An 18,723-nucleotide genomic window follows, 5' to 3' on the forward strand; every position below is an offset into this window, starting at 1 on the left:
AGTTAAAGTCACCCACTATGACAACTCTGTTTTTATTGCACCCTTCATAATCTGCCTACATATTTGTTTCTCAATCTCGCACTGGCTGTTGGGGAACCTATAATACAATCCAATCAGAGTAATTGCACCCATCTTATTTTCGAGCTCTACCCATATGCCTCAGTAGATAAGCCCTCCAGCATGTCCTCTCTGAGCGCAGATGTAACATTCTCCCAGATTAGAAATGCAACTCCTCCATACCTTTTACCTTCCAAAAAGAAAGAACAAAGTTAAAAGTTAAACATTACAGTAATTATAGCGCAACATGAAATATACGAAATATTGAAAATATGACACAATGCAGACATTCTTAGTTTTAAGTAGAAAATAAAGAAAGCTGAAATTCAAACACTACAGTCTTTCTTAAGTGCTTAGACATGGTGGGACTGCACTTCGAGGAATCACCTCAAACCGGAGGTCCACGCTGAAATATACTGCAAAATCTGATTTGGATTCCATTACATGGCCAAAAATAAGCAGATGTGAAACATTTCTGCTGAAGATAATGCAAAACAATTTCCTGAATAAATCAGGAAATTAATGAGTCACAAACTGTGGGGAATAATCACTTCTACAATGTTCTATCAAGAAGAGGTTATTATAATGGGATAATTTGGTCAAATTCTCACAACATCTACTTCTTTCATTGTAATCGTGATGTCGCTAAGTGCCCTGAAGGAGTACAGAGTGGCCCCCACAACTTTCTGATTTCAGAGTGTAACAAATTGCTGGACCTCGTATAATTACAGTGACAAGTATTGATAAATTTACCAGCAAAATCCAGTCCACTATGTTTAATTCAGAGATGGACAATATACAGAAAAACGTTTACTTATGGGCACCAGAAGGGGAGGGATGGCCTAGTGGTATTATCATTGGACTGTTAATCCAGAGATCCAGATAATGTTCTGGGGACTCAGGTTCAAATTCTGCCATGGCAGATGGTGGAATTTTAATTCAATAAATATCTGGAATTAAGAGTCTACTGATGACTGTGAATCCATTACCAACTGTTGGAAAAACCCATCTGGTTCACTAATGTCCTTTAGGGAAGGAAACTGCCATCCTTACCTGGTCTGGCCTACATGTGACTCTAGACACACAATGTGATTGACTCTTAACTGCCCTCTGGGCAGTTAGGGGTGGGTAATAAATGCTGCCTAGCCAGTGACGCCCTCATCCCGTGAATAATTTAAAAAAAAAAAAAATTCATGTTGCAATCAACTTGCAGCTGTAATGCAGTCTGAATCTGCTGTTAGGATCAAACTTGACACTGGAACCAAGCGAAATTAAAATGCCTGTAGGAGGTCGCTCCATGTATCATGCTGTTTCTGGAACTGGTTCTGGTCTTCAGACCCAAATAACATCCTAAGTTTAGCATACTGGAAAATGATTTTGGCTTTGATCTGATGCTAAATTTGAATGCACTGCAAAATAAGGGAAGCCATACCTATTTAACTACAAGAAGTAACCTGGTAGCCTAAACAAATAAAGCAGTAAAGTCACTGAACTCTTTTTAAAGAGGTTGAAATCTTCTACCTCACTTTCATATCAGAAAAAGGTTATAACAATTACATACAATTACATTACATTAAAAGCTTGGACAGCCGACCAGGTGGTCAACCTTTAACCCCTTAGCTGCAGACTGCTTTAACAGCTGGCGTGATGCGTATTTGATATTAAGCCAGGAAAGCAGCAGACAGCATGCTCACTTAACAATCCTGTTGAAGACTGAAGTTGCAGGAGTTAAACAGATCTCAGCCAGTTCAATATTATGCAATAGTCAGGAAAAAAAACCCCAATAGTCCTCCTCACTTCCTTTAAACTGACGGTTTCTCACCAAGCTACACTGCTGATGGGGATGTCTGCAACGCAGAGAATCTTCACCTTAGTGACCAACAATTAACCCCATGAAGATAATAAAATGGAAAATGAAACAGAAACAATTGGAAAAAAACGCCTGAAACCTTACTTCTATTTGGAGTTCTCGTTTCCTTGCCATAAATCAATATAAACTGCACCTGACAAAGGTGCTGCACTCCGAAAGCTTGTGATTTCAAATAAATCTGTTGGGATGACAAACCAGTGTTATGTGACTTCTGACCTTGTCCACCCCAGTCCAACAGCGGCACCTCCACATCATAAACCAACATTGCTTTTAGTTCCTCTACTAATAAGTAGGATTCTTGTGTAGAATAGAAACTTGAAAAAAATATACTTTGGCTGACTAAAATGAAATTAGTTTTTCCAAGTGGAATGTATGCTGCTTTAAACAATTCTTCTTCCCACGAAATAGCCTTATTGAGAATTTCTCAGTGGTTTCATAAAATGGGCAAAATTTAACATTTCAGACAAAATGCATTTGCAAAGATTGCAGACCCATGAAATTCTAAACCCTGTTATTATCCATTTATTTCTCCTGGTTCTGAAAAAAAAAGTGTTGCTCAAGACTGAAACAATTCAAATTTGACCAGATATAAACGGAAAAGAAATGTAATAAAAAATGGAAACCACGAACCAAGAAAACTATATCAAGATTTTTCAGCTACAATTGTCGTTTGTGTTGCTCACCAAAATTCAGGTTACTTTTTAAGTTTGAAGTCTACAGAGTAGAGCTTTCTATCCATTAGACCACCAAGAAATTGCTATTAGCAGTATATAATTGTCAGCAACTGATCAGCTGAGTGCTGACACGGTCAGAACAAAAGCTTTGTTGAAGGCTTTGAATGAAGCCAAATAGTCGTGCACCACAAATGGTCCTCAAGCCAAATTATGACTACAGATCGATTTTCTACTGGAAGATGGATTCCAGAGTTCATTGAAAATATACTTTCAATTAGAAAATCTCTTCTTCAATAATAACAAGGAGATTTATCCTGTCTGATAAGAATCATCAGCTAGATATGATCAGGATTGTCTTTCTTTCTCCTCCTCACCTCTATAAGCATTCTCTGCTATTTTCTAACACTTGTCAAATGTCTGTCAGGTACCTGGAATAGTTACAAAGAGCAAGCAAAGTGTCTTTGAATACATTTTGTTTCACTTATATGAATATTAGTTATGAAATATTTGAATTGCAGATAAGTACTTAAGCAGAAAGAGCATTAAAAACACTGTAATACCTATGAATGTATCATGTCATAATGCAGTACCAAATACAAATATCAAACCATGCATGCCAACAATTAAGATTTAACTGCTACAACACAAGTGCATAATTCCCACTCTAGCACTCAAGTGACTCCCTGGAATCTCTGGATAGCAAATGTATAATTTGGTTGATTGACAGCAAAAACATTAGTACTACCTTCAAATTTTGTTCAATCGTATTTTGGGGCTCTGTGCACAATTTTGTCTTAATGCAGAACATCTGAACCATCTGTTTCTATTTTCCCAATAATGACTCAACTATGAGTAAACATTTATGCAAAAACAGCCGAATAACTGGTTCTGCACTCAGCTGATAAAGTTTCTGGATAACCAAGCAAAACACATCAAAACAAAAGCAGTTTAGAAGCAAGAATCTTTGAAACAATGATCTGAAACCTCCAAAAATATCAGTGAAACGTAAGTTAATGTAAAAGCCTGCATTTTAACATATGCACTACTTTTCTTTTGCTAAAATGGGCAAAGATCCAATTGGACATCAGGAAATTCAAAATCTATCTGGGAAACATGATTTCCTGTGCAGTCTACATGCAACAAAATCATAAATCTGTTTGCAGACAAAAGCTTCTGATTTTTATTACACAGTACACAAAGTAAAAATTTCTCCTCTGTGAAATAACTAGATGGATTTTCTCATGTTACTTTTTCTGGTTGAATTAAACTAAGTTCAAAATACTTTTGGTAAAGTTGGAAAGGTTCACCATTATTACACTAGTGAAACTGACAGTGACTCCTAGAGTCTGCATATGTGCTAATGGAGGTACCCTAAATGACAATCATAAAAATCAATTGAATGGAAGTGAACTTCCACTCTAGGGCCGTTAGTGTCACTGTAAAAATCCTTCAATCTGGGCTGTCCATAATCAACGCTGAATACCATCAGTAATCCATGACATCGAATTTTATGCAGTGGAGTGTCAAATTTTTCAATAAACAATAAGGCTATACTATCAATCATTTATTTTGTCCTCTGAAATTTTAAATTAAAACTGCTTTCAACTTCCGGGTTTGGTGAATGCATGTGTGTATTTCAATGAGATTGTCTGTTTACCTGCTAGGTGACATCACTGTTGCCACACACCCTATAGTTTGACACCAGATACAAAGTGTTTTAGGAAAATCAACCAGAAAAATAACACGAGAAGATCCATCTAGTTATTTAACAGAGGAGAACTATTTACTTTGGTGTATTTGTACTTTTGTAACAAAAATCAGAAGTTGTTGTCTGCAAACAAAGTTATGATTTTGTTGCATATAGAATGAACAGGCAATCATGTTTTCCAGATAGATTATGAATCTTCTGATGCTTTAGGAAAAAGGAAAACAAATGCCACAGAGATCACTAGATCTTTGTAGGCAGCTTTCTTCAAGATCAGCCATGAACACGTTTAGCATCGCTACAGACTGCAAAATCCTGACCAATTTATATGTACTATAGTAAAATGGTAATGTTTTTATTTTCCACTTCTAAGCAATTGTGCAATTGATTCTTAGGTTTTTAATGCTGAATAATTAAAAATACTATTTTATATACAATACTATCTTCCAAACTGCAGTTGAAATTCACAAGTGGTATGCCATTTTGACTGCTTTTCTTCAAAGAGACAAACTGAACCAACTTAGATATGTGCAAAAACAGAAATTGCTGGAAAAGCTTAATAGGTCTGTGGAGAGAAATCAGGGTTAACGTTTCGAGTTGAGTGATCCTCAGAACCACCGTCATTAATTTCAGAGTCATGTGACCAGGAAAGTTTCAGACTTTTGGGGATTATGTTCTGACTAAAGTTTATTATTAAACTTTTATATATAAAAGAGGGGTTATATATAGTCAAAATAATGAAAGACATCCTAATTAAGCTTGAGAGCACAGGAAATGTACACAGTTATAACTGATTCATGAAGAAATCCAGTATGGTTTGTAACAACTAAAATCTTTTTGGTCAATAGCACATTGAAGATAGTTGAAGTGGTCCAGTCGAACATGGATATTTGCTTTAAAAGTAATTTGAGTGAGGAACTTGCAACAGAAGTTGTTCGTCAATTAACTTTTGAAAACTTAGATCAAATACAATCACAGTAGGCATCAGGAAAGGTTTGTAATAGAACAAATTTTGCACATGTTATAATGCAATTTTGTTCCATGCAGCTTTCATATTTGAATATACGTTTTCACTTTTGGCTGGAAATGTGTAACAGCAAACAACCAAATGCAAATATTTTGCATAATTTACAATACTACTCTGTAATTCTCCATAGATCAAGGCATAATCCCTGCAAAAAGTCCTTGTCATTTTGACAATACCCTTTTAACATTACAAAACTGTGAGGTTATATGTGTGAGTTTTGCAACAGCTGACTATTTTTTTGCTCGACTTTAAACAATGAACACCCCTTAATCACAAACTGGGTCAGAATGGCTGACGCCAAAATTCCCAGAATCTCTGCTGCTAAAATAAAGCAGCAAATGGAACTCCCTTAGCAAACGTTCAGCAACACCATCTGTTGAATTATTATGTGAAGGCAGCAGCTGCGAGCGATACAGATGCAGTTTCTGGAGATGGCAGTTTGTAATATTTGGACGACAATAGGGCCGGTTCCCTTTGGCCACCAGTACATTCATAGGTGGCCAAATGCTTTAATCTTTTATTACTTTGTCCTGCATCTAAAATTACCTCTCAAGTTGAGAAGTCAATGAAATTAGAAGTGCTTCTGATTATTAGCCCTGGGGGTCAAAGCATGAAATTCAGAAGAAGGAACAACAAGTCTAGACTTCTTTTAAAAAAAAATTGGACTGCCCAGTAGAACTCCAGACATCAATAAGTCTCATATAATAGGGTTGTAAACACATTTACATTTGGTTGACTTTATAAAGCTTTAATTTACTTCATATTCATTTACAGTGCTACATTTAGACAGACCATTTTCAAAGAAGAAATAAAATGTAGACATAATTCTCTAAATAAATACTGCTTAGATTGCAATGTTCATGTTGTATAAGCATTAAATCATAATTATAATAATGAAATTTGTTGGTGACTTTTTGATGAATCGCCACTTAAGCAAGAACCTGATATATACTTGTACCAAAGAAAACCTGTAGTTAGTTTAAAAGTACCTACATCACTCTTCTCCATGCCCACTATTGATGTACTTTTCTGCTAATTAGAGTAACACCTTTGCCCACTAATTGACATGTTTTCTGCCAATCAGTACATTGCACAGTTTGCATTTAATGTGTCATAAACTAGCAGACTGTGAGTCACTGAGTGCAGATCTTTTTAGTCAAGCCATTGAGCAAGAGGCCAAGTAACTCTCATGGATGCTAGCAAACATCTTCAAATGCTCTGACACAATTCTCAAAAACCTTTCTATATTCATTGACAGAGGAGATTGGGAAACAGGAAACCAGTGATACATAAAATTAAATAAAAAATGCACAGTCAGAATGAGAGAACACACTCTCCTGATGACAAAGTAACCTAGTCTATAGCTGAACAACACAGACCATGAAGCAACAAACTATATCCTTGAAGAAAGGTCTCGACGCGAAACGTCAGCTTTCCTGCTCCTCTGATGCTGCTTGGCCTGCTGCGTTCATCCAACTCTACACCTTGTTATCTCAGATTCTCCCGCATCGGCAGTTCCTACTATCTCCATATCCTTGGTCTATTTTGATTTGAGCTCAGGTGTTTGTTTGCACATAAGAATTGGCCCACATACCTTGATCAGAGAGCAGAAAAACCAGGAACCATCTGCTGAAAGTGGACTAAGAACAAAAATGTGGCAAGGACTTTGAATACAGTCATAACGTCTGCCACATGCAAAAAGAATGCAATACTCGTGTTAAACACACACACACACACACAGACAGACAGACAGAGACACACAGAGAAAAGATCATTCTAATGCGAAGTCCTGCAGTGGCATTTCATATTCATCAACAACACTAAGCCTACTGTGTATTTCCAGCAATTACTGCCCCATTTGAGATTTCTGATACACGTATACTTCTAACACAGCGTTTGAGACAGACTCTGTGGCTTTCACCATCCTTATCCCTGGAACATCTACAACTTCAACTTCCACAGACTTTGCTGCTTCTAGTTACAAGCAAAACTTTTAACTTTTCCAGAATCATTGAACTGTTCTACTCCTTGGCTCCATTTTGCACCCAACGTTCAGCTTCCTGTATTCCACCAGCCCCAGTCTATGCCCCAATGTAATTATCATGGGACATCCACTAGTATTTAAAAGAACCAAATTCAAATTGTTATTAATCTGAAAATTTTAATATTGTGCTGCCACAGTAGAACAGGCACAAATGATATTCACAGCAAAAAAAGAAAATGATTCATTTTAGAAAATTTAGAATTCTGAAGCAACAAAAATAACTTAATACTTTCAAATGTTGCTCAACAATGTTAATACTCATACAGTTTAAGATTAATGCCATTTCAGGTGAAAATACAAATTACAATGTTTTGGGTTACTCAGTAACTCACACCTGTCCCCTTCAGTGTTTGTACTGTACCTAGTTTTGCTTTGCAACCTGATACCTCAGCATTACAAAATAATCTCATCCAGCAATGACACAAAGTACCTTGTATTTCTTTTGTTAAAAGTTGATTTTAAGAACCCAAGTCTCAAATAATTTATACCAGAAAAGCATATATGTCAGGAATTGAAAACTGTGGAATGCCAGCACAAATATTCCATTAATTCATGAATGAATCACCTCACAGTTCAAAAGTCTGCAGCATTGATGAAGTCAGCTGAGCCAGCATTGCCTGCTGGCTGTAACAGTGTATGCATGCAGGAATGAGAGGCTCATAGTGTACATACCTAATGAATTATTCAGCATGCTATATTTGAGAGAAATGCGAGAGTACCCTACTACCATGGCCCAGCCACCAGACACGGTGATTACAAAGCATTTCCTTTCTAATTTTAAATGACCACGATAGTCTCTCTGTCCAGCTGCTAGATGCAACAGTGTGAAGTAAGTGTATTCCTAAATGGAATAGTAATTATCTAGAGATCATACTAATCGTAAATTAAGTTTGTACACAACAGCATTTTAAACTAAGGTTTATTGCACTGGACTTTAAATATTTTTATTATACGCATACACCTAATCCTTAAGATGACAACATCTACACTTGGCAGACATTTATAACCATCAAGCAAATGTTACCCGGAATACCCCCTTTTAGGTTTTATTAATAGATGCCCTGATAGACAGAAGTATCACCATCTCTGTACTATTCTAAGAAATGAAGTCATCTGCACTGTATTAAAGCAAAAAATGCACATGTCCGAAGTAAGAACCAATATCAGATTCTGGAGGTACAGAGAAAAAAGGCAATGACAGGCTGCAGACATAAATAGTGTACAGATAATGACAACATAATTGAACCAGTAGAGGAAAATACCTTAACGGATTACATTAGATCATTTTCTAAATAGAGTTGTGGATTACAACCATCATATTCCAGGATATTGTGACTACTTCTGCGCAGAACAGTTGGAGAAAGAGTTGCTTAAAATGTTCTACATTGGTTCAAATTTAGGAAAAAAAAGGTCAGAGGTGATAAATATACAAGATGTTAATAAGTTAAATTTTGTAAGTATATTGGTGTTTCTTCATTGTCGCTGGGTCATAATCCTGGAACTTCCTCTCTCATGACAGTGGGACTACCTACAGCACATGAATTGCAGCTGTTCCAGAAGGCAGCTCACTACTGCCTTCTTGAGGGCAACAAGGGGCAGCCAATAAATGCCCACATCCTATGAGAGATTAAAAATAGTTCAAGCACTTCTTTCAACCCTAAGAGGGGCTTTAGCAATGCTAATGAAATTCAATGTGGAGGTGCTTAAGACTTTCTGGCACTTCATATGAATGTTATTTGCCATTTAGACTGAACAAGACTAAACGTTGTCTAAGTCTTGCTTCATGAACAGAGAGTTGTGAATGCAACTGAATACTGTACAAACATCAGAGAACATCTTTACATTTAATGTTATGGTGGAGAAGAGGCTGTTGATGAAGCAGTTAAAGATGCTTGGGCAAGAACACTGCTACTTGTAATGAGGTCTGGTGAAACACAACACAAATATGAATTCACTAAGTAGGTCACTGGTGAGTCAGCTTTCCTCAATAGCATGAGTAGATACACCTTCCATTACTTTGTTAACATTTGGACCATTCTCCACTTTCCCTAGATAACATTTTATAGTAGTTGCACGCGAATAACTTGGCTACACACAATGCTAGTTCTGGAGTACAAACTATCAACAGTTTAGCCAGCATGTTGTCACAACCCATATCCGTAGCTGTAGCCAGCGCATGCAACAGTTCTTTTATTATAGGAGGTGAACTAGCTGCAAACAAAGGTGGATGCCTCAGGAGAGGTTGGGATAGATGATCAGTTTAACACATCTGGCTGAAGAGCATTACAACACTTGTGTGCACTTTGTGTGACTTATGGCATGAGCAGCAGATTTTTGGATGATCTTAAGTTTACAGAGGGAAAGATGTGGCAAGTTGGCAAGGAGTGTGCTGCAAAGTCAAGAATAGAGGTGACAAAGGCATGATTGAGAGCCGAGACAAGAGTAAATTGGGCAATGTTAAAGGTAGAAATAGACTGCCTTAGTAATTTCACATATGCGCAGTTAGAAACTCAATCTGGGGTCAGATAGGACATTAAGCTCATGAACAGGCTGGTTTAGTCTCAGATTGTTGCCAGGCAGAAGAATGGAATTGGTAAGCAAGCACCAACATTTAGATCTGGACAAAAGCCATGTCTTCAGTCTTCCTATTACGTAGGAGGAAACAGCAACAACAGTGGCCAAAAGAAGGATGTGAAGGGAAGTAGCATGGTTAGCTGGTCAATAGGAATAGGGTCAATGCAACAGTGAGCTCGGAGAAACTATGAATCCAGATATGAGCAAAACTAAAGAAAGGTATGTTCAGGGCTAAGGTAGGAAAGTGCTTTAGAGGAGGTTTGCTCTGTTGGATGAGTGGAATACGGGAGAGGCAGTTGGTCGATGTATCAAGATGGTCGATCCCAGTAAGAAGGAAATCAATTAGCTACACACATTTATTGGAGGAGGGTAGGGTATAAGAGTCAGGGAGAGGAGTTTAAGACAATGTTTTGCAGTTTACTCCCTCTGGACCCAGCCGTGTGGTTGGTGGTGCTGCTCCTGTATTCCGCTAGGTAATGGACGTTGATGTCCCCCACTCAGAGCACAATCTATGCACTTGGTAAACAGTAGTGTTTCTTCCAGGTGGTTTTCAACATGGAGGAGTACTGAGAAAAGGTACTAGGTGGTAATTAGCAAGACATTGCCTTGCCAGTGTTTGACCTGTAGCACATTTTTAATGTATATTATTATTCAAAGCTTAGTTACGTAATTGAATTAATTACTCATGCATGTTTTTGCTATTCAAAGTGTTTATTTTGTTCTGCCATTATAAAAAGGCACAATTATCCAGATCAGGTCACAAGATAACATTATTGTGACATCCCAGGTTATAGTGTTATGCAAGTAAATACAGGAAAGTGAGAGTTTCCTCCCCTAAAACTGAGAGTGAAAAATAAATGAATATTCAGTACAGTAGCAACACAAAAAGACTGGCACTACTGAAGCAAATGGGTAAATTGTCTGTTATAAGTATAATATCTAAAATATATTCCCGTGTGCAATTATAGATTATGCTCATTGAGCTCTCTTTACACAAAAGATGCAAATTTGATGAGTCACTGAAAAGTGAAAATTATTGCATGCTGAGAATGACCACTCCCTGGATTTTTGTGCCATTTAAAATATCAGGGAGAGTGGACAGCACCTCAGATCAATGGTCTTTATATTGAATGTGCATCAACCACCTCAGAGCCGCAGGAAAGCATCAAACCTCCACTTCTTTGGTGAAGTAAACAGTCACTTTCATGTCACATTCAGAAATCTGAATAGAAAATATCGCATATTCTTTTCATCAAACCAGCTCAAAGCAATTATTTTACCAAGCTTAGGCGATGAGAAGAAAAGGCTGTACTCTGGGAGGTCAGCAATTATATATTTGAATTCAAATGTAAGACAGAAGGTCTATAAATTTTGAATGGTGTAACTAGCCGAATAAAAACCCCCAACATAATTTTGCATGTAAATGTTCTCGTAAAATTAGAAACTGTATTTTTACTGTACTTAAAGACTATTCAAATTTTAATTAATTCTGGTTAAACAAGGCTTTTTCAGTTAGAAAACCCAACATTGGCTCAGTCATAATAGAAATCTTAATACAGTGAAAATGTTGTCAAGGCAACCAAGATGTCAGTATGGAACTGTTCTGGGATATTCAGTCCAACAGTGCACAGCTTCTTACACGGCAGCATTTTACAAAAAAAATCTTCAAATAGGTTACCAACTAAATAGCAGAAGGCAACAAGTAGTTCACAACTAATGGATTGTGCAAAATACATTTCTAACTAATTAAAATTCACTAAAATCTTTATTCTAAATATTGTTCATGATGCAGCAATAGAAATTATAAATAGGATTTCAAAGAAATGAAATCATTTTTATGGCTTGAAATAATGCTCCAAATGCACGGAGTTTGAGGCTTTCATTACACATTTTGAAAGCTGAAACCAGTGAAACACAAAACAGACTCAAATTAAACAAACTGACTTCAGCTTTTGTCAAGAGCGTCAAGTTTCAAATTTCTATTTATCCGTTGGTAGGGAAATTACATCCATTATGTGAAAGGGTCAATCTAATACTTTCCATGAATCACATGCTCAGTTGTTTGAATGTATTACAATTACCTTAAATATACAAATGGCACCTTAGTACAAAAGGGGAAAAAGGAAAACTGCTAAACTTCTGGAAAATTACATCTGGTTATAATTTAACTGCAATGAACAACTTCTTTCTAGACAACAGAAAACCTATAGGGCCCCATTTACACTACAACTGCTCATTATTAATCAAGCACGTATTGTACCGTTTCATGTCTCCGTTATTAAAATGTAAAACCCTTTGAGCAACAAAATTCAGCTTGCCAAGCGATGTCCAAACATTTGCATGGTGCAATACATTAAAAAAAACAACAGTGTTCAAGTAACATGCCTTGAGCAGAAAATAAAATCTGTAGGTGAATCTCAAATTGTTCCAAAATGCAGAACAATCAGTGAATAATTCTTCAAAAATAATGGCAAAATTCTGCAGATGCTAGATTTCTGAAATACAAACAAAATGCCGGAGAAACTCAGCAGGTCTGGCATTAACTTTGCTTCTCTTGCCACAGATGATGTTTCAAGTTCGATTTGACTATTCTTCAGAACTTTGGCAAGTCTGAAGAGGAGTCATGGGACTTGAAACATTAACGCTTTCTCTTTCTCCATAGGTGCTACCAAACTTTGAGTTTCTCTAGCACTTTCTAAGAGAAATTCAACAAATTATTAATTACAAACTACGATGTTGTGGCCATTACAGAAACTTGGGTAACTCAGAGACAGGAATGGTCGTTGGAAGTTCCAGGATTTAGATGCTTTACAAGAAATAGGAAGGGTGGAAAAAGAGGCGGGGGAGTGGCATTACTCGTTAGGGCTAGTATGGCAGCCACTGAAAGGCAGATCGAGAATGATATGTCTACAGAGTCAGTTTGGGTGGAGGTCTGGAACAAGAAAGGAGCAGTCACTTTGTTGGGTTTTTTTTTTTTTTACAGACCCCCTAATAGTTGCAGAGAAGTGGAGGAGCGGATTGGGAGGCAGATACTGGAAAGGTGCAGAAGTCACAGGGTTGTAGTCATGGGTGACTTCAACTTTCCATATATTGATCGGAAACATTTTAGTCGTAATAGTTTAGATGGAGCGGATTTTGTCCAGTGCGTTCAGGAAGGATTCCTGACACAGTATGTAGATAGATCAACATGAGGAGAGGCCACTTTGGATTTGGTGCTTGGCAATGAACCGGGCCAAGTGTTAGACCTGTTGGTAGGAGAGCATTTTGGCGGTAGCGATCATAACTCTGTTACTTTTACAATAGTCATGGAAAAGGACAGGTACATACAGCAGGGTAAGGTTTATAATTGGGGGAAGGGTAATTACAATTCTGTTAGGCAAGAACTGTTTAACATAAAATGGGAACAGATGCTGTCAGGGAAGAGCACTATTGAAATGTGGAGATTGTTTAAGGAATGCATACTGTGTGTGCTCAATACGTTTGTCCCTAGCAGGCAGGGAAGACGCAGTTGAGTAAGGGAGCCTTGGTTTTCAAGAGAGGTAAAACGACTGGTTAAGAGGAAGAAGGACGTGTATATAAGGTTTATGAAACAAGGAACGGAAAAGGCTCTTGAGGGATGCAAGTTATCCAGGAAGGAGCTGAAGAAAGGGCTTAGGAGAGCTATAAGGGGGCATGAGAAAACCTTGGCAGATAGGATCAAGGAAAACTTCAAGGCTTTTTACACGTACGTAAGGAATAAAAGAATGACCAGAGAAAGGGTAGGGCCGATCAAGGATTGTAAAGGGAACTTGTGCACAGAGCCTAAGGAGATAGGAGAGGTCCTTAATGAATACTTTTCTTCGGTATTCACAACTGAGAGGGACCTAGTTGTAGAGGAGGACAGCGTGAAACAGGCTGGTAGGCTAGAGGAGGTCGATGTTAGTAAGGAAGATGTGCTAGGAATTTTGAGGAAGTTGATGACAGCTAAGTCCCCTGGGCCTGATGGGATTTATCCAAGGATTCTATGGGAAGCGAGGGAAGAGATCGCAGGGCCTTTGGCGATGATCTTTTTGTCCTCACTGTCCACGGGTCTGGTGCCGGAGATTAGAGAGAGGCAAACGTCATTCCCTTGTTCAAAAAAGGGAATAAGGATAACCCCAGAAATTACAGGCCAGTTAGTCTTACGTCAGTGGTGGGCAAATTATTGGAAAGGGCTCTAAGAGATAGGATTTATGATCACTTGGAAAGGCACAGTTTGATTCGTGATAGTCAGCATGGATTTGCGGGGTAGATCATGCCTCACAAACCTTATTGAATTCTTTGAAGAGGTGACCAAACATGTGGATGAAGGTAGAGCAGTGGATGTGGTATACATGGATTTAAGTAAGGCATTTGCTAAGGTTGCCCATGGTGGGCTCATGCAGAAGGTAAGGAGGCATGGGATAGGGGGAATGTGGCAGATTGGATTCAGAATTGGCTGACCCTTAGAAGACAAAGGGTGGTAGTGGATGGAAAATATTCAACATGGTGTTCAGTTATGAGTGGTGTACCACGAGGATCTGTTCTGGGTCATCCTCTACTTGTGATTTTTGTTAATGATTTGGATGAAGGAGTGGAAGGGTGGATTAGTAAGTTCACAGACGATACGAAGGTGGGTCGAGTTGTGGATAGTGCGGAGGGCTGTTCTAGGTTACAAAGGGACATTGAGAGGATGCAGAGCTGGGCTGAGAAGTGGCAGATGGAGTTTAACCCTGAAAAGTGTGAGGTGATTCATTTTGGAAGGAAAAACTTGAAAGCAGAATACAGGGTTAATGGAAAGATTCTTGGCAGTGTGGAGGAGCAGAGGGATCTCGGGGTTCATGTCCACAGATCCCTGAAAGCAGCCACCCAGGTGGACAGAGTTGTTAAGAAGGCGTACGGTGTGTTAGCTTTCATTAATAGAGGGATTGAGTTCAAGAGCCATGAAGTTATGCTCCAGCTATACAAAAGCCTGGTTCGGCCACATCTGGAGTATTGTGTCCAGTTCTGGTCACCTCATTACAGGAAAGATGTGGAAGTGTTGGAAAAGGTGCACAGGAGATTTACCGGGTTGTTGCCTGGAATGGAGGGAAGGTCTTACGAGGAAAGGTTGAGAGAGCTAGGGCTTTTCTCTTTAGAACGACGAAGGATGAGAGGTGACTTGATAGAGGTGTACAAAATGATCAAAGGTATAGATAGAGTAGACAGCCAGAGACTTTTTCCTAGGGTGGAGGTAGCTATTACGAGGGGGCATAGTTTTAAAGTGAGTGGAGGTAGATACAGGGGAGACGTCAGAGGTAGGTTCTTTACTCAGAGTGGTCGGGGCGTGGAATGCATTGCCGGCGAGGGTAGTGGAGTCGGCCTCATTAGGGGCATTTAAGCAGCTAATAGATAGGCATATGGATGATAATATAAGGTAGGGGTAGAAGTTAGATAGGCCTTAGGATTAGGGTAAAAGTTCAGCACAACATCGTGGGCTGAAGGGCCTGTACTATGCTGTACTGTTCTATGTTCTATGTTCTAATTAAATCATACTACACAAGAGAAGTTTTTTTAAGACTGGTAATGAAGTTGTATTCATGTAAAACTACAGATCCTTGGGTTCTTATTTGAGTTAAAAGAGTTAAAACTACGGGCAATTTAGCATGGTCAATCCACCAAACCTGCACATCTTTGGACTCTGGGAGAAAACCAGAGCACCCAGAGGAAACCCACGCAGACAAGGGGAGAATGTGCAAACTCCACACAGACAGTTGACCGAGGCTGGAATCGAACCCGGGTCCCTAATGCTGTGAGGCTGCAGTGCTAACCACTGAGCCACCATGCCGCCCTACTTGCTGACAAAAATCAATGGAGAGGCAAATCGTGCTCACTACATTTAAGCGAAAATGCTACAGCAACTTCAGACAAAGAAACATTCATTGTTAGATATGGAATTCCAAAAGTTTCTGTCAGAAATGCACTGTTTTGCAGATAATTTTTATCAAAACAACGTTGAATGGTATGACCTTTTCATACTTGTGCACTAGAGATAAATTAAAATTCCTACTTCTCAAACTTCTCGATTCCAGTGCCAAGTTCCATTTTTTAAAACAAAACATGGTAAGCATTAATTATTGCAAAACAACATTGATGTTACTGAAAGATAGCTATCTTTAATATGGAGTCTCATTCCTTCAGACTTTAATTGTTAAATGATTTTATAGTTGTATTTTTAAAATTCATTTTCTTTTTTCCCTTTTCCTTTACTTCAATGTTTCCAGCATTGTTACTCTTTCCGTATTTTGTATGGAATTGATTTCACTTCCTTTGTAGTCTCTACTTGGTTAATTTTACAATCCTTCGATCTGATTGGTTAAAGAGATAAATAGCTGCTTGCTCTGTTTAGTCAGGTACCCAAATTCCCAGTTTCTCCCTTACTGTGTCACTATTTGCTTGTGCTTTCAATAACTATAGCACAAAATTCATCACAATTAAATGGGGAAATGTAAAGTCTAACCACTTGGTACCCTGCAACTGTCAATTATGACCCAAGGTTTCCATTATTCAAAGCAACTGATACACAGCAATAGTCACACGACTGACCACATGACTAGTTAAGCATCAGAAATGTGAAACTGACTTCAGTACACCTTGGCATTTTTATTTCATTTCTGCTAGCAACAAGTGGAACATAAGGAACATCAAGGTAGCAATTAATTGAAAAGCATCGAACAAAGACCTGGAGTTCTCCCATGACTTCTGTCTTGAAAACAGTTTATTCTGGGTTGAATCAAATCAAAACGAGCTCAGTAGATCAAGAAACTTTAAGTATTAGTGATCTAAGTCTATTACTACTTGGATTTGAATAATCACTGTCTTTAATCCCTTTACCTAAACCAGTCCTTGCCTATCAATCTGGTCAAGCTCCCAGGTTGGAGTGGTGAGGTTCTCCTAGTTTTGCTTACTGGAGGTTCATCATCCCCTGTAAGCTGTAAACTGACAGGATTTTTTTAAAAAAGGTTGGCAAAGCACATAAAAGTTAAAACTTTATCTGGTTTTAGTTCATTATCCTCTTCTCTAAAGTAAGCATACATGCAATGTGTGCACAATCAAAGAATGGAAACACACAGCATATTGAACTGTATGTACATATGGTATGAAAATGCATGATGAACTGCAGCTTTACTGAAATTTTAGCAGGTATTTAACAACTCCATTGCATCACAGACTGTACAACTGTTATTGCAACATCATGTTAAAGAAATAGCTAGTTCCCAAAAATCTTACTCTGGCCCCAGTGATGTATGACACAGATCAAGTTATACCGGTCTTCTGAAATTTGATGAAGCTGTAGACCAGCCTCTAACATTTGTCTAAAATACATAAATTGCTCCTCTAGGGTTCAATTAAAACCAGATGTGGCTTAGAGAGTAGTAAGTCAGCCTAGCTTAGTGAGCAGTTCTAACTTGTAAGTAAAAAAAAAAAAAATCTTTCAAAGAAGATGACGTTACTTATTACATGAAGCCTAATAGTAACATAGGAGAAGAGCTGACTCTAACAACATTTAACCTGTGGTCTGCATTCTGCCACTACATCATTAGGCTCTTTCCTCATTGCCCCATTCCTCTTCACCCATACACAGTCTCTCTATTCCAAGATTCTCTCTTGGTTTCCAAGCCTTGAAGTCTTTCTTCACTCGCACCTATGTTTGCAATTCACACTTTTTCCCTGGGTCTCAACCTGCAGTTCATCATTTTCTTCCTCCATTCACATTTCTTGTCTCTCCATCCCAGGACACAATCTTCTCACTGCACCATGCAACAGATCAATACAAATAGATAATTTCCTACCCAGTGAAGCATGCTGTTGCAGGGTCTCTCCATAATTTATTCAATATGCACTCTCTCGCCTATTGATGCAGCATGGGCAGCCAGTATCTCAAAACATTTCCCCTTCTTTCAGGAGTGTTCTGGGCATTGATCCTCAGAAGGTGGTATGCTGGGTAAAGACAACTGACTTTGTCAAGATGAACTCTGTCCTAACATTGCTAGCATGGTTTTTTGCAATAACGAACACTTGATGAGAACTTTGCTGTACTAGCTAATAAATTTTAATCCCAAACAAAATCTTGCCTGCTCAGCATTTCTGCCGTAACATGCAATAAACAGTATTGCAAGTTTCACCTGGTGTGAGTGTTCAAAGAACACAGCTGTCAAGGTGATCTGGTCTTCAACTTCTGTCATTACAAATGTCAAATAAAGCTCTTTTTTTAAATTCTAATCTCGGAACAGATTACAAAAATGTTTTTTTTTCTGATTGAAAGTAGTCCTTAAGCAGTGTGAACGTTGAGAAAAATCAAAAACTTACCAGCCAAAAAAAAACACTTAGAGCATTAATGTCAATTGGAACCTTTTGCTTTTTATTCTGAATTATGCAATTTACTAAACAGGTTGGAAAAATGATGGCTCTCCACATGTGGAAGCAGTAGAGCAAGAACAAAATAACTAAAGCAATTACCTCAGCAGCCTGTGTCTCTTGATGGAGAAGAGTCAGTCCTGTAAGATCTTCCAGGAAAGAATGAGATGAGTTGAATACATTAGCAAGGAACTGGAAACCTTCTTTTTCAAAGTGATCAAGGACCTACAAAGAGATAGAGTACACTAAACTTAGTAGAATAAATAGGACAATTCATAAATGTTGCAAAATAAATATTGAAAATGCTTGTAGAGGAGAACTAGAAAAACCATGGCAACGGAAGAGAGCGTCCTGCTCCAAAACTCAACAACCCAGCTC

At 38.2% G+C, this 18,723-nt stretch overlaps 1 protein-coding gene across 1 annotated transcript in view; it reads right to left on the reverse strand.

Annotated features, from left to right (window-relative positions):
* atg7 (ATG7 autophagy related 7 homolog (S. cerevisiae)) overlaps positions 1-18,723 on the reverse strand; it is a 122,247-nt gene that overhangs the window by 41,827 nt on the left and 61,697 nt on the right. Inside the window, exon 9 of the mRNA XM_048606554.1 lies at positions 18,448-18,570. Coding sequence (XP_048462511.1) covers positions 18,448-18,570 — 123 coding nt within the window. The remainder of the gene's footprint in view (positions 1-18,447; positions 18,571-18,723) is intronic.

Source organism: Rhincodon typus, chromosome 16, assembly GCF_021869965.1.
Source record: "Rhincodon typus isolate 14 chromosome 16, sRhiTyp1.1, whole genome shotgun sequence".
Lineage (NCBI taxonomy): Eukaryota > Metazoa > Chordata > Chondrichthyes > Orectolobiformes > Rhincodontidae > Rhincodon > Rhincodon typus.